At 51.3% G+C, this 14,784-nt stretch overlaps 2 protein-coding genes across 2 annotated transcripts; one reads left to right on the forward strand and one right to left on the reverse strand.

The window, feature by feature from the left end:
• Positions 1-530: 530 nt before the first annotated feature.
• COPE (COPI coat complex subunit epsilon) lies at positions 531-6,464 on the reverse strand. The gene is made up of 10 exons (XM_040589620.1): positions 6,305-6,464; positions 5,928-5,990; positions 5,406-5,506; positions 5,045-5,197; positions 4,524-4,577; positions 3,536-3,617; positions 2,331-2,486; positions 1,993-2,061; positions 1,411-1,485; positions 531-871 (listed from the first exon to the last, which is right to left on the reverse strand). The coding sequence occupies exons 1-10, from the start codon at positions 6,428-6,430 to the stop codon at positions 824-826; spliced, it is 927 nt and encodes a 308-aa protein (XP_040445554.1). The 5' UTR covers positions 6,431-6,464; the 3' UTR covers positions 531-823.
• A 175-nt stretch (positions 6,465-6,639) lies between these two features.
• Positions 6,640-11,901, forward strand: DDX49 (DEAD-box helicase 49). Its single transcript, XM_040589581.1, has 13 exons — positions 6,640-6,780; positions 6,870-6,993; positions 7,092-7,177; positions 7,426-7,547; positions 7,637-7,824; positions 7,954-8,094; positions 8,659-8,734; positions 8,839-8,915; positions 9,430-9,527; positions 9,883-9,957; positions 10,553-10,641; positions 11,045-11,116; positions 11,405-11,901. Exons 1-13 carry the CDS (start codon positions 6,666-6,668, stop codon positions 11,594-11,596), a joined length of 1,455 nt encoding a protein of 484 aa, XP_040445515.1. The 5' UTR covers positions 6,640-6,665; the 3' UTR covers positions 11,597-11,901.
• The last annotated feature ends 2,883 nt before the right edge of the window (positions 11,902-14,784 follow it).

Consider the following 14,784-nt stretch of genomic DNA (forward strand, 5'->3'; position numbering starts at 1 on the left):
CAGCTGCTCTTTGCATCTGATACAACACGATCATTCGACACACAGTCTGTGACACTAGAGTCCAAGGCTACAGAAAAGCATCATCTCATAGCATTTGATCACGTTCCGTCCACAACACATGAGGTTCAACCACCACCAGGCTTTCAGAAGCCACCAGTGACGAGTGCACTGCCACACGTACTGCAGGATGTACTTTCCTGCCTCCAGGACACGAGCTACTGCACTTTACCAATTTAAGATTAAGGTTGAGCCTATTACAACCGGATTATTTTTATTTTGGGGAAGCTTTCCCTCTCACCAGCAGTAACCCTTACAGCTGCGTGTGCTACTTCCAGAGGATGCTGAAGTTAAAGGAGGAGCCATTGCTCCGGCTGGAAGAAGATCCGTAACTCAGGGTTCATCCATGTACTGAATGCAGATGCTTAAAATAAACCTTCCCACCCTTCCCACATCTGTACCCTCGGGACAGCTGAGTGGGCTCAGTTCCACAGTGGGATTACTCCAATTCCAGAAATTAAGGGGCACACAGCTCCAGAAAAGGCTTTATTAGGAATGTTTAAGGTACAGTGTTGTGTATTGATTCGCACTGTATTTTAAACAGAGTTCAGGACCCAGGCGAGCTGGAACACGGGCTTTTCAGCTCCCAAACTCAAGTAGCCACGTGTTATATACAGGTTTAGCTCTGGCTTGCTGGACTGCCAGACCCTGCCTCAGCCAGACTGACTCCCAGAAGGCATTTTTCCATGTTACCAGGGAAGCTTTGCACATCAACCCCCATTCCCAAGGTACCACAGAGCAGGTCCGCAGCCTCGTTCCCCTCTCCTCACGCGCTGGGGGCATACTGCATGGCTAGCCGGTCAAAGTCATTCTCCTTCAAATCAGGAACAAAAACAAAATGAACAAATCTTGAACTATACTGGTAATTGAATAAAACCTGCGTTAGCTGAAGAGAACACCACTAGCACAGCTCACAAAGGAAAAAAAGGAATTCTAAGCAGCAAGATTGCCTGTATCGGTTCTCAATCTTTTGCAATTTGTTCCATTTTCCCTTTGCTACTACCTTTCTTTCCCCCTCCCCCAGTTCTCCCTTTCAGAAGGACATTTCCTCTATTTACGCATCACGTCTGATAGTAACAAACTTCTGACGGATTCAGAACCCGTATCTCAGTGCTATCCTTTCAAGATGTGACCAGGTGCTGGTGCATGACCCCTTTGTTTACTACCTGGCTCTCGTTTCCCAACATCTCCCACAAGGGGCAGGAAATTTGCTGGTAAGTGATGTAAGGGAGAAAGAATGCGGACCCACCCCCTCAGAACTGCAATCGTGTAGGGGTAAAGAATCCGCTCCCCCCATCAGACACGGGTATGAAGCATGATAAATTCAAGTGTATATTAGAAAGCAATTAGTACCTTTGCCTGATACTCCTTTATGAATGGGTGATTTTTATGCGCATCCTTCAGCTGTGACAAATAGCGATTCGTAACCTGATGAGATGAGATAGATAACTTTAAATATTGAGATTAATTATTGAGAAGCCAAGAGTTTAAAACACCACACTTCAATGTGTGTGTTTACAGTGAGTAAAGACCTGATTTTCTCAGTGTCCTGAATGGTAGAAGCCCCAGTTAAAACCAGTAAGACTTGTCCATACCCTCCACATAAAAAATAGACCTTAAATAGCAGGTTCAAGAAATGACTCTGTGAGAACTGAACACAGAACTCAAGAGATTCCTTTTTCCGCCCAGGCCTTCCTCTCGAGTATATATCCTTGTCTTCACCTGTATCTACAGAAATTCTTTATTGAATATTGAAGAAATGAGCTCCCCGCACCCCAGAACTATTCTGTTGTGTTAATGCCAATCCTGATGGGAACACTTAAAACTGCAAAACCCAAGCAAAGCTGCCACCTGCACCAGGAACACACAACCTGTCCTCAGCAGCAGAAGGGGTCAATTGTTGCCGCTTGCTGAGCACAACTACACAAGCCTCACCTCTGGTGGTTTGCCCAAGTGCTGCGACAGGACAACAAAGTTGATCAGCGTCTCAGGGTGGCCACTGTCCTGAAAACAAGAACAATCACCTGATGTAGCTGACCTACCTCTACCGTGACTGAAGTGTAACAACCAGGACAGTGCTGCCCACACCCACAGCTCACTCTACTGGAAAAGGCCAACTAGGAGAAAAGGCAGGTGCTAACAGTGACCACCCCCAGCGATACGTATCAAATTACTGGTATTTTCAGGAAGTTTATCAGTGAAAGTCTTTGCTGTTTTACCCTATCACCACACCCCCCCCGAGAGCAAATCTGCCTGGCAAAACCAGAAAGCACCTTGTCCAAGGCCTCCTGAAGCACTCCCTCTGCATCGTCCCACTTGCCCATAGCCATGTAGCAGGCTGCTTGTCCGTTAAGTAGGAGGAGGGTGGAGGAGCATTTGTCTGCCATCTCTTGGAAGATGTAATAGGCATCCTGCAACTTCTCGCCACCCTGCAAAGGGAGAAGACAAACACCCACAGTTTCATTATGCGTCGCTAAGAGGCCTGTACATTCTTGCCATGGTTGCAGGACTAAGCACAAAGTTCATTTCCAGGTTATAAAGCACAGGTATGAAACATGTAAGAACAAATGCTGACAGCTCTCGGCATTCATGTGATCTCCTGTACCATGCCAGATCACCGTCAGCCCACAGATGAAAGAAACTCAAAAATATTAAGAACCACTTAAATGATCAAAAGGTTCAAGCTTCCATTCAAAAAGAAATAAACACTTCAAAAGAACCACTTCAGATACCCGATGTAATAAAGGATTACAAAATGAGATTTTTATAATTAAATGCAGGTATGGACACCTGGCTTTTCAAAAAGTTCCAGGTTCTACATGCAGTGGCTTCCACCAATTAGAGATGGGATCCCTCGTGCGAACTCAGCTCTTAATGAAGATCTAGCCACACACTATTGTACGAGAGATTTCATAAGAAAGCCAAATGAATGCTAAAAAAGAATTCTTAACAGTGTAACAGGTTATTGGCAAGCATAACCCTGGACTTCACTGAATTTTAGGAGACTACTTATTTTCAATCACCTGATTACCTGGACTGCCACACAGTGTATGTTTCTGACTTGCAAACATGCTTGTGAATGTTTGCAAAAGACTGAAAGTCTGGTCTAAGCAGAGAATTACGTTTTTTTCTTGGAGTTTAATTGCAAGCTCTGGATGCCAGTAACACTGCAGCTTTCCATTTTGTATTATAAGGTTTTGTGAATTATTTAAGTGGGGTTTAGCTCTTCCCTGTGTGAGCTGAAGGCTAAGGAGCACAGGTGAAAGACTGACAATCCAAAGAATCAAATAGTTTGTGAAGCCAGCTACCAATATTTTCTGTGTTCTTGAAGGAAGGAAAAAAAAACCCCACCCCAAACCCAACAAAAACCATGGATACTTTTCTGAAAGTGTGATGGGAGAAAAGCAATCAAGCAACAAGACACGGAGTGGTGTTTCTCAGATGTTGCCGCCTAGGGATCCCCATTTAAGATACTCACTACGGCCAGGTTCACCCAGGCAGTTGCCAGCTGAGTCAGAGTCGCATCCTCATCTTGCTCCTGCATTTTCTTAAGTTCCTTGCTGCAGAAACAAAAGCGGGAGTTGCACGACAAAGACAAGGCAACTTCTTTAAGAGAGACACAAAAGGTTGTAGTTTCTTCCCTCAGCTCTTTCATCACTATAGCACAACAGCCACAGCAAGCTGGCAACACGGCCCAAACACCTCCTAATACTTTACTGAAATGATCTGTCAAAGACCTCCCTCGTTTACTTCCCTATGGGAAGTTAAAGAAATTCACATGGCATCTCAAGCGTGGCCAGGGTGGGAAGGGGCCTCTGGAGCCCCCCAGCCCAGCACCTGCTCCAGGGCTGGATGTCTCCAGAGGAGACCCCACAGCCTGGCTGAGCCCTGTCCCAGCACTCTGCCACCCTCATGGCAAAGACATTTTTCCTCATATTCAGATGGAACTTCCCATGTTGCAGTTTGTGCCCGTTGCCCCTTGTCCTGTCGCTGGGCACCGCCGGGAAGAGCCTGGCCCCGTCCTCTCGACATCACCCTTAAGGTGTTTGCATGCATTGATACGATCCTCTCTCAGCCTTCCCTCCTCCAGGACAAGCAGCCCCAGCTCCCTCAGCCCTTCCTCATCAGAGAGATGCTCCAGCCCCTCATCATCTTCATCGCCCTTTGCTGGCCCGTCTCCACCAGTCCCCTGTCTCTCTCGAACTGGGGAGCCCAGCACTGGACACAGTAAATCACATCCTATCAAAGGTCAGATTAAACCTAGAGGTCCGTCTCTTCCTTTAGCTGTACCCAGCTACTGCCACTTGAATTAAAACATTTTGCAGCACACCCACACCTACACACAAGTTGTTCTGTCCACTGCAGGTGTTGAAATGCATCGCCCAGGGAGGCTGGGGGATGAAAATTCCTTTATCAAGACCCACCCCAGAAAAACACCATCAAGAAGCAAAGCGACACAAACCTACCGAGCCAGATCGAGCCTGTCAAGCTTCAGAAGAATCTGTATCATCATGGCCATGCTGCAAGGAACGAGAGCAAAGTGATTTTCACAACTGCAGGCTTTACTGCTCCCTGCGCTTTTGCCTGGGAGCCTGCTCCTTAGCAGAGAGAGTGGCCAGTGCCCAGGGACCCACCTCCCTGCTGCAGGGAACCACTAGTGCAGGCCCCAGCAGGGGGAAACTTGCTCCCAGCTCCCAAGCGCTCCCTCGCTGCACTGAGGGACATTAATGCTCACCTCAGCGATTCTGTACACACGTGAATCGATAAAGCAGGATCTTAGGTTTCACAAGGGAGCAACAGACTTGGCATCGTAGGACAGGCACCAAATCATTTACTCCAAGGTAGCAAACCTCAGAGTAGTTTCTCAATGGTTTTTAAAGGGTTTTAGACATAAGCCAGACCTCAGGTGTTTCTAGGGCACCTCTCCCCAGACGAGAGAGGCTTTGCTAGCACACACCTCCGCCATGTCAGGCTGAGTGACACTTACCATTCCAAGCTCTCCCCTTGATGCAGAGTACGCAGAGCCGCGTCAGGATTTTTGTCATGGAAATAGATGGAAGCAGCCATCAGCAAGAAAGTAGTATTGGCTATATCGACGCTTTTTGCCATTTTCTTGTCCAAATCAGCGACAATTGCATCCCTGTGAAGAGCAAGGGTGAGTATTTGGGAGTGTTTCATTACCACACAAGACAAAAAGATCCTTCCTCCCCATCAGTTCTGCCTTTTTGAGATTCGCTGCAAACCCACAAAAAACCACAATAAAGACCACAATTCTACAAGAAACTTTCCACATGGAGACATATTTCCTGTAGGCCAGGGCTTGAGTTCGAACTTATTATCAGACTTACCTTTGATTCTCACTTGAAAGATATTCTGCAAACATCTTCACTGCCTGGAGCTCAGGACTAGCATTGGCTTTAATTTCATCCAGGACAACACCATATTTTCTCTGTAAAAGACAGTGAAGAAAACCCTGTGAGTTAATTTTTCAGGACACAAGAAATACACGCTTACTTCCTAAAACCACAGTGAGAACAACACCATCAGGAACAGTAAATTTCTACTTTATGTCTCACATTGTACTCTATAAAATGCGACCAGACTGCATAACCCCAAAGAGGCCTATTTACCCATGTGCCATTTTAAAGACAATAAAGCACCTCTCAAAGGGGTCTCACTGGGTCACCCTGACCCTACATACAGTGAGTTGCGATCACAATCGCAGCACGGTCAGGGAACGCATTACGTTCCAGTGCTGAAGGGGGAATTATTACCAAACTGTATAATGCTGTACTCACAGGACTCCCGTTCACAACCCCCTCGACATCAGCCCTGCAGTCAGACTGTGCTGCTGCAGACGCAGCACTCACCTGGGCGATGTAGGCGCGAAATAAGAACACATCCCTCTCCACTTCCTTCTCCGGAGTGGACGGCTGAAGGGATGACAGAAAATAAGACTCACCCGCAGGGATCCGTACAGCCAGAACCCAACCCCGCAGCAACACCTGAGGCTCCTGCAGTGAAACGATCCCCGCCCCCACCCTCTCAGGGCCCACGGGAGCTTCCCCCCCACTCCCGCGTCCCCCTGCTGGAGCGGGGCGGTGGGGGGCCCCCCAGACAGTCCGGGACGTGGCGGCCAGGATCGAAGGGCACTCGGGGAGCCCCAAGCTCAGGCCTTGAGACGCCGGGGCGGCGAGGCCCAGGGAGAGGCCCAGGGAGAGGCCGCCTACCCCCGAACCGCTCCTACCTTGACCCGCTGCGCCTCATTGATGGCGGCCTGATAGGCCCCGATGTAGAAGCTATTCTTCACGTCGAAGAGCTCGTCGGCATCGCCGCCCTGACCAGCAGAGCCCGCGCCCGCCCCGGACGCCATTTCCCCGCCCCAGACACGTCTCCGGAATCAGCTGAATCGCGGCGGCTGCTGGGAGCCGCCGTCTCCATGGCGACCTCCCGCGCCAGCCAATAGACACGCAAGGAGCCAGAGACGTCAGCAGAGCGCCGGAAGCTGCGTGCCGCGCAAGGCAGGCTGGGTGGGGCGGCAGGGCGTAGCCAATGAGGGGGCGGGCGCTCCTGGTGACGTACGGCAGGAAGCGGCGTGCGGCGCGGCCATGGCGGCGTTCCGGGCTCTGGGGCTTGCGCCGTGGCTGGCGGAGCAGGCGCGGCAGGTGGGGCTGAGCCGGCCCACACCCGTGCAGGCCGCCTGCATCCCGGCCGTGCTGCAGGGTGAGTGCCCGGGCCCCCCCGCGCCAGCCGCCGCCCGCCGTCGCCCCCCGCGGCCGCTCACGGGCCCCGGCCTCCTCTCTCCCCCGCAGGTCGCGATTGTCTGGGCTGCGCCAAGACGGGCAGCGGGAAGACGGCGGCCTTCGTGCTGCCCGTGCTGCAGGTGCTCTCTGAGGACCCCTACGGCATCTTCTGCCTGGTGCTGACACCCACCAGGTACCGAGCAGCCCCGGGAGGGCGCTGAGCGGCTGAGCCGGCCCCGGGAGGCCCCGCCGCCGCCGTCGGCCCTGCTGCAGTTGTCTCCTCCCCGGCAGGGAACTGGCATACCAGATCGCCGAGCAGTTCCGCGTCCTGGGGAAGCCCCTCGGCCTGAAGGACTGCGTGGTGGTGGGCGGCCTGGGTGAGTGCTGCTGCACAGGGCTCGGAGCCTCCGGCCTCCCACTCCAGCCCCCGTATGGCAGGGCTGGGACAGAGGAGGGCACCCGTGGAGGTTCTCTTTCCACACGGTTTGTTTTCTTCACGCTGAGGAGCTGTTCCCCAGTGCCTGAGGCAGTGGAGGCTGGTGGGAGTAAGAGAGCGATGCTTTACAGACTAAATGATTTTAAGGTCAGTGTCGAATGTTCCTCGGCTCTGTGGTCCTCGTTGCAGACATGGTGGCGCAGGCGCTGGAGCTCTCTCGTAAACCCCACGTTGTCATCGCTACACCTGGCAGGCTGGCGGATCACCTCCGCAGCTCCAACACTTTCAGTCTTAAAAAGCTAAAGTTCTTGGTAAGACGGTTTTATTTTTTTAAATTTTAATACTTTTAAGATTTTTAGGTATGCATGCAGATGAGCTCAGTATTTTTGACTGTGCCTAGGTTTTGGATGAAGCTGACCGGCTGTTGGAGCAGGGCTGTGCTGACTTCACGGCAGACTTGGAGGTGATTCTGGAGGCTGTTCCAGCGCGCAGACAAACGTTGCTGTTCAGCGCCACACTGACCGATACGCTGAACGAGCTGAAGAGCCTGGCTGTGAACAGACCGTTCTTCTGGGAGGCTGTGTCAGAGTAAGTCTCCACCCACTCTACTGAGTGGATGAAGAATCCCGTTTCCACTTTGTTACCTTGTCTCCTTACTGCCTTTCATCTCCCTTATGTTCAACCACCAACTGGTGCTTCACCTTCCCCTCCTGACAGGGTGCGGACGGTGGATGAGTTGGACCAGCGCTACTTGCTTGTACCTGAAGCGGTCAAGGACGCGTACCTAGTCCATTTAATCCAGACTTTCCAGGATGAGCATGAAGACTGGTCTATTATTATATTTACTAAAACCTGCAAGTGAGTGACATTGTTCCTCCTGATTGCTCCTAACGTACACGTGCCTTTATGTTTCTAGTTCAGATCCGATTTGGACTGAATGGGGTGTTAGTCTAGGATGGTATTTGCTTCCTTAGTCTGTTCTGAAGTTTGGTAGAGAAACACCTTTTCCTTGGAGCGGTCTGGGGATGAAGGGCCTCCTAAAAATCTAGCACACTAGAAGGTTGAGATGCTTGACCTCCCTGCATCTTCCTTTCCTCCTGCTGATGGATACTGGAAAAGTGAGGGGGGAAATGGCGCTGTCTCCTCAACAGCGCCGTGCTGCTCCCTCCCTTCGGTGGTTCAGGTGACCGGGATTGAGCCCTGGAGCTGGTGACATTCCCCCGAGTGCAAGTGGGAATCCAGTCGCTCTCTCTGGGGTGAGCGGGTGTCCTGTTCCCTACTTCTGTCAGAGCATTCTAGTAACTAACTGCATTGTGGGAATTGTAGTGTGAGGGCTTCCCGAGAAACCCCAGCTCTGTCCTCACCCATCAGCTTTACATTTTCCTGTTAGTTTCTGGTAATTTACTTTTTTTTTCCTTCAAGGGACTGCCAGGTCTTGAACATGATGCTCAGGAGATACAGCTTTCCTTCTGTAGCTCTGCATTCCATGATGAAACAGGTGAGTGATGGGCAGATCTGGGAGATGGATGCTTCCAGCTGCATCCCTGAGCCAGGCATCTGTCCACATCGCCACATCCCTCATACAGCCTTTTCTCTTTACAGCGGCAACGATTTGCGGCTTTAGCAAAGTTCAAGTCCAGCATCTTCAAGATTCTCATTGCCACTGATGTTGCTGCCAGGTAAGGGAAAAATGTGGGTTTTGTTGCCACACCTCTTAAGCCTGCTTTCTAAACACCAGAACCACTGTGGAGATTAGGGTGGGATTTAGGGATAGGATTAGGATTTAGCAGGAGGGTGAGCTTTAAATTCCCCCTGCTTGAGTAGGACAGCGTTGTTCAGTCCTGTTGTAGACCATCCCTGAGCTGTGCTTCGGAGCCTGCTTGTGTGGGAGGTAGCTCTGATCCTGGCTTGTTTTGCTGCAGCAGGGAAGGGGGCTGTTCAAGCAGAATCATTTCTCTGTGGCTTAATGTGTTTCCCGGATCTAGGGGGGACCTGCAGGGGGAAAGGCAGCGTTGTGTTTTGTGGCTGTTGGGGAGTTGCACAAGGAGGGAGTTTGTCCTAGAACCAGCCTGAGCCAGTAAGGATGGTATTCGTTAACATATGGGGCTCTCGGAGAAAGTAGAGGACAAGAATTTAAACTGCCTCTATTAAATCAGCCTTTCTCAGCTGCTGTTCCTTTTCCCTGCATTCCAGAGGTTTGGACATTCCTGCAGTACAAGTCGTCATCAATCACAACACTCCTGGCCTGCCGAAAATCTACATTCACCGGGTTGGCCGGACAGCCCGTGCAGGTGAGCAGGGGAATCCGATTTTTTTTGCTGGCTAAAACTGGGATCCCAGTGTTGGGGCTGAGCCCTGAGTGGGTGTGAGGCAGCTGCAGTGCAGCTTTCCCAGTCAGCGCCAGATATACTGGGATCTCTGGCTCAGCATCCCGCCTTCAGATTGGGCCGATGGCTCACGCTGACTTGTGTCTGATCTGTGCCAATGGTTACCTGAATTTTCAGAGCAATTAAAGACCCCTCTGAGTACCCTGACCCTATACTGTGCTAGGCTGACTCATGGGGACGGATGGAATTTGGCATGGGTTAGGCTTCCTCTCGCTCTGCTTGTCAAGATTCATGTATCGCTGTTTTTTTCATCATCCAGGTCGCAAAGGAATAGCTATTACACTGGTGACGCAGTATGACATCCACCTCGTCCATGCTATTGAGGAAGAAATCAGTAAGTGCCGCTAAAATGGGGGATCGTAGATGCTCCTTGGTGCTTGTGCTACTGGCAGCACTGATTTCATCAGTGCAGAATGTTATGCTCGAGATTATCGGCATAAATGTTTCTCTTCCCTGTGTGGCTAAGGCTTGGAGCAGAGCAGGAGCACTTGAACCTCCATCAACTTTGATTCTGCTCCTGAGTGTGCCAGGCATCAACATCTTTCTCCTCCTGCTATTTCAAGTGAGGAGAAACCGCCTGATGAGCTTTCTCTAACCTTTTTATGGAAGCAGCCAGCTTCTTCCTTACTGCCTTTGGTATTGCCTGTGCGGATGGGGACAAAAATAACAGGTTGCCTTGCATAGGTTCAGGCTTCCTATTTTTTTTAGGAAGTAGACCTAATAAATGCAACCTCTTGTGGTATGGGCAGTTGTAGACACCGGGGAGGATTTAATCCTTTGTTGTAGGCTGAAGAAATCGGAGCGATCATAGCATATGACAACAATTCCACTGATTATCAGTGGAAAGATAGTAGGTTTTTTACTAGTTGAGAACTCACCCCTTGATTTTGTAAGCAACCATGGTCTGCAAATGTCTCGCCCTGATTTAGAACTGAAGCTGCAGGAGTACTCTGTGGAGGAGCAGTTTGTGCTTGACATCCTCACCCAAGTGAACGTCACCAGGAGGGAATGTGAAATCGTAAGTGTGCAAGCGTGAAGCGCCTTTGCTGAGAGCACTGGAGATCCTGCGCAGCTGCGTGTAAGCAGGAGATTTGTCGCAGTCTAACATGCGGCTCTGGACATGCAGATTTGCTCTTGAGCATATAAGTAAGAATTTGTGTTCCTCTTTCTGCTGGAAGCACTTGGATATGTGTGTATGGAGAGTTGGCTTAGTTACTTTCCCTAAGTTTGCTCTATTATTGCACGTTTTCACAGCATTTTTATGCTGCTGAGTGTTGAGGTGGGTACTTTCGGGGGAAGGCCTGCAAGCTACCGAAAATGTGTGTGCTGGGAGGTTCCTCCGACCCTCCAGAGCTGTCTCTTCTATGTGTCACACACGGTGCTTGGTTACCAATTGCTCTGCTGTATTTTTCCTTTGACAGGAACTGGAAGGAATGGATTTTGATGAGAGGAAAGAAATAAATAAGCGGAAACAAATGATCCTTGAAGGAAAGGTGAGAGCTGCTGCTATATGAACTATTTTGATCGGTAGCTGGTGTAATGCTGTCGGTGTGGAAGAAGAAGGGCAGTTTCTCCCTCACTGCTGTGGTGTGTCTGCTCACTCCCCTTCAGGGTGGTGAAATTTTATCTGAAAGGGTGACTAAAAGGTATTAAAAAGTGCATTGGAGCAGCCTCTGACTTTTCTAGCCTGTGACTGAGTAGGAAGGCAAAGGGGCTTGGAAGGGCAAAGGGGGTGGCGCTGTCCCTGGGCATGTCGCGTGTCCTGACATTTGCCGTTGCAGGATCCAGATCTGGAAGCGAAAAGGAAAGCAGAGCTAGCAAAGATCAAGAAGAAAAACAAGCAATGCCGCGAGAAGCTCCAGCAGACACTGCAGAGGAAAAAGCAGCTGCAGCTGAAGAAGAAACTGCAGAAGAGGATGGAGCGGCGGAACAACCGGCGTGCTAAGGAAGAGAAAGAACAGCCCTTGGACTGATTTGCTTGGCTCAAACCGCCCTGACGTTGCTGCCACTTTGGGAATACCGGGATCTAACGTGTGTTAATCTGGACGCTTCTGGGGAAGGTGGGTGAGGGGAGAAGGGACACTTCGATAAACTGCCTCTGTTATTTTTTTCTTCCTTCACAACCCTGCTGGCTTGGGCCATTCCTGGCAGCTGGATCAGACTCCTGGAAGAACACCTTTCGAGAGCATGTTTCCTTCCTCCAGCAAATGAGAGTCCAGACCTGGATTCTTGGTGACATGAAGGGAAATAAAGATCCTTTCTCTCTCTTCCTCCTTCATTCAGTCATTGCTCTTTCTCTTTCTCGGGCTGGTGCTCGCCATCGCACTTGTTTATATCAACAGATTCTCCCCTGAGCCAGGGTCTAAAAATACTGTTGACAAAATGAGCTCAGCCCCTATCAGTGCCACAGCCCAGAGATCTCTGAGAGGAAAAATTCCTGGAACGCTTTGGTGGGGTTGTATTGTGTGGCTGGTCCTGGGGTTTTCTTGGGCTAATTCTGCTTTCTACATTTACGTGAGACTCGGAGACAGCCGTCTGCCTTGGCTCAGACTCCAGCCCTGGGCTGCTGTCCCTACGGATAGCGGAGTCACGGTTTGGTGACCAGGGCTGCTGGGGACTCTTTTCTGAGATGATGAGTTGGTTCAAGGCCGGTTGCTGGCACAGAAGAGCCCCAGGAGGAGGATTGCCTCGTTTCTTGTGCCATCCAAGAGAAACCAGCGCAGTTTGTATTTGGGTCTGCTCTGCTCTGTAGGCTGCTGGGCCTCCCTATGTAGATTTGCACCACGCGTGCGTGGAACAGGAGCTTGGTTAGGCTGGAGGGGGTTGAGCTCTCCCAAGAAACAGTTGTGGTTCCCTGTGGAGACAGGATTTAATATCCCAGAGCAGCTCCGGGCAGAGTTTGGCCAGCTCTGTTCTGTGTCAGGTTTGATCCTCAAGTGCCTTCAATGTTCAGAGCTTTCTATGACTTGAGACTGACAATCTGTTATTTCTGTTCTCTGGCTTACGAATATAGTTTCTGTGGTCAGTGCCCAAATAAATTATTTATTGCAACAAGTGCCTGGATGTTTGACTTCCTCCAACACCCAGGGGAGTTTGGGATCTTGGGGGCAGGGAGCAGTGTTTGTGTGGGCAAACAGCTTGGGGATAAAACCTGTTTTATTTCAAGAGATGAGTAAGGATTGAGCTGCTTGTGGGTGTTGCCGTCCCTCAGTCCCTGCATGCAGCCTGAGCCTAGCTCCTTTCCTGAGGCCACACATCCCTGCGGTGCATTTGCCTGACTCGGGTGAGGTCTCGTGGAAGAAAGCTGATGTTCCCCACAGGGAAACTCCTGCAGCCATGGGCAGCAGGGCCTCTGGGTGCCTCCTGGCCAGGCAGCGCTGGCTCAACCTAGGGAGATGCAGGTCCACCTGGCCACGGGGTTTTGGAGATGCCTGAATGTGTTCCTCGCTTCGTCCTCGTGGGTGCCCTCCAGGAAGGAAAAAGCACTTCACAGCCTGCCTGGCAGCGCAGCTCACTGTCACTGGTGGCAGCTGCTGCAGCAGCAGCGAATGGGTTTGTATCAGGCTGATGCTTTCTGAATACCAAACGCTTCTACAGCTTTGTGCATGCTAATTTGTGGAGCGGGCCTGTTAGCTGTGAATTAAAAAGACACCCTGTCTTGGACAGGCTGCTCCTGCCTTCCTGGGGGGGCTGATCCTGCCTTTGAGTGTGGGTTGTTCCCATCCCTCTCGCAGACACTCCTTAACCTGCTGTCTGAAGCCTCTTTGCATCAGCCTGGTGGGGGTTTTTCTCTGTGCGACTTCTGCGTGTGACGTGTGGGGTTTGATCAAGGCTCTTGTCTCGAAGCTTTATTCAAAATTCCTTTTAATACACCCTTTGTCTTTCTTTGAGCAGCCTTCTGTGTGAGGGTAAGACACGTGCCGGAAATAAGCACTTTCTGTAGCGCTGATTAGATGTTCTCGCTTCAGATCATCAGTTTTGGGGAGTGGCCGAGTAAAAAAAGAGGTTGCTGTGCTAGCTGGGATGTAGAAAGATGCCTTAAATTCCCAGATTAGGAATTTACATCTTGCCCAGGGTTAAAGGACATGGGGTGATGTTTCAGATTTGCTGTCAGTACTGCCCCCAAGCAGGCTATTCCAGTCTGGGGTTTATAAGCACTGTCATAAACCTTTGGGATCCGCCAGAAATACAAGGACTCCCTTCCCGTCACAACCTAGACTGTGTTTTGGGTGGAAAAGCTGTTGCTGCTGCCGGTGGCCCTGCCTGCCAGCCCCCCAGCGGTGCTCGCAGCTTCCCTGCCCGGGGTGTGCAAGAATGGCCCAGCGCACGGCTGCCCTGCTGTGCCCTGCCGCACCCATCGCTGTGCGCCCATCGCTGCGCACCCTGTGCCTTCCGCAGGCACTGCTCTCCCTGCTCCTTCAGCCCCAGCTCCGATGTGTGTGTGTGGGGGTCTCCCTGGCTGGGTTGCCATGGAAACTCTTCCCAGTTCAGCATCTTGGATGGCTGCCTCTTCTCTCACCTGGACAGTGTGTGGCTGCTGAGCACCATGCTGGCACGAGGCACAGCCAGGGTGTGTGTGTGGGGACAGTCCTGTGCCCGTGCCAGCCCTCCTCATCCTCCTGCCTCCTCTGGGTGTGGAACCATCTCCAGGCCCTGCGGCTCCGAGGGGCTCCTCCATCTCCCACCTGGCGGGGCAGTGGGTCTGGCCTTGGCACCGCTGGCTCTGCGGGCACGTGCCAGGACCCCAGGACCGGCTGCCTTCACTGAGCTTCAGGAAATACCTGGAGCATTTCCCCCATCTCTGCCCCTCTTACAGAGGAACACACACCTCTGGCGAGCGCTTCCCAGAAGTTTTGCAGGGAGAAGGGAGAGGTGAGGATCCTCCTACGTGAGACATGCAGAATTGGATAAATCCTCTGTGCTGGCGCTTCTGCTGAACAAGGAGATGTGGAACGTAGGGGTTGGTCACCTTTGGAGCTGCCTCCCCCTGTGTGTGGGGGTGCTGTATCAGGCAGGAAAGCTCTGGATCTCTCCAGGGAAGAAAAGGCAGCTGCAAGGAAACAGTCTGGGGTAATCTTGGGGCCAGGCTTTGGATTTCTCTCTGCTGAGGCAGCAGTGCTGCACTGGGGCTCGTGTTCCAGCTTTGCTGCAGCTGCAGGTG

The sequence above is a fragment of the Falco naumanni genome, chromosome 4, assembly GCF_017639655.2.
Source record: "Falco naumanni isolate bFalNau1 chromosome 4, bFalNau1.pat, whole genome shotgun sequence".
Lineage (NCBI taxonomy): Eukaryota > Metazoa > Chordata > Aves > Falconiformes > Falconidae > Falco > Falco naumanni.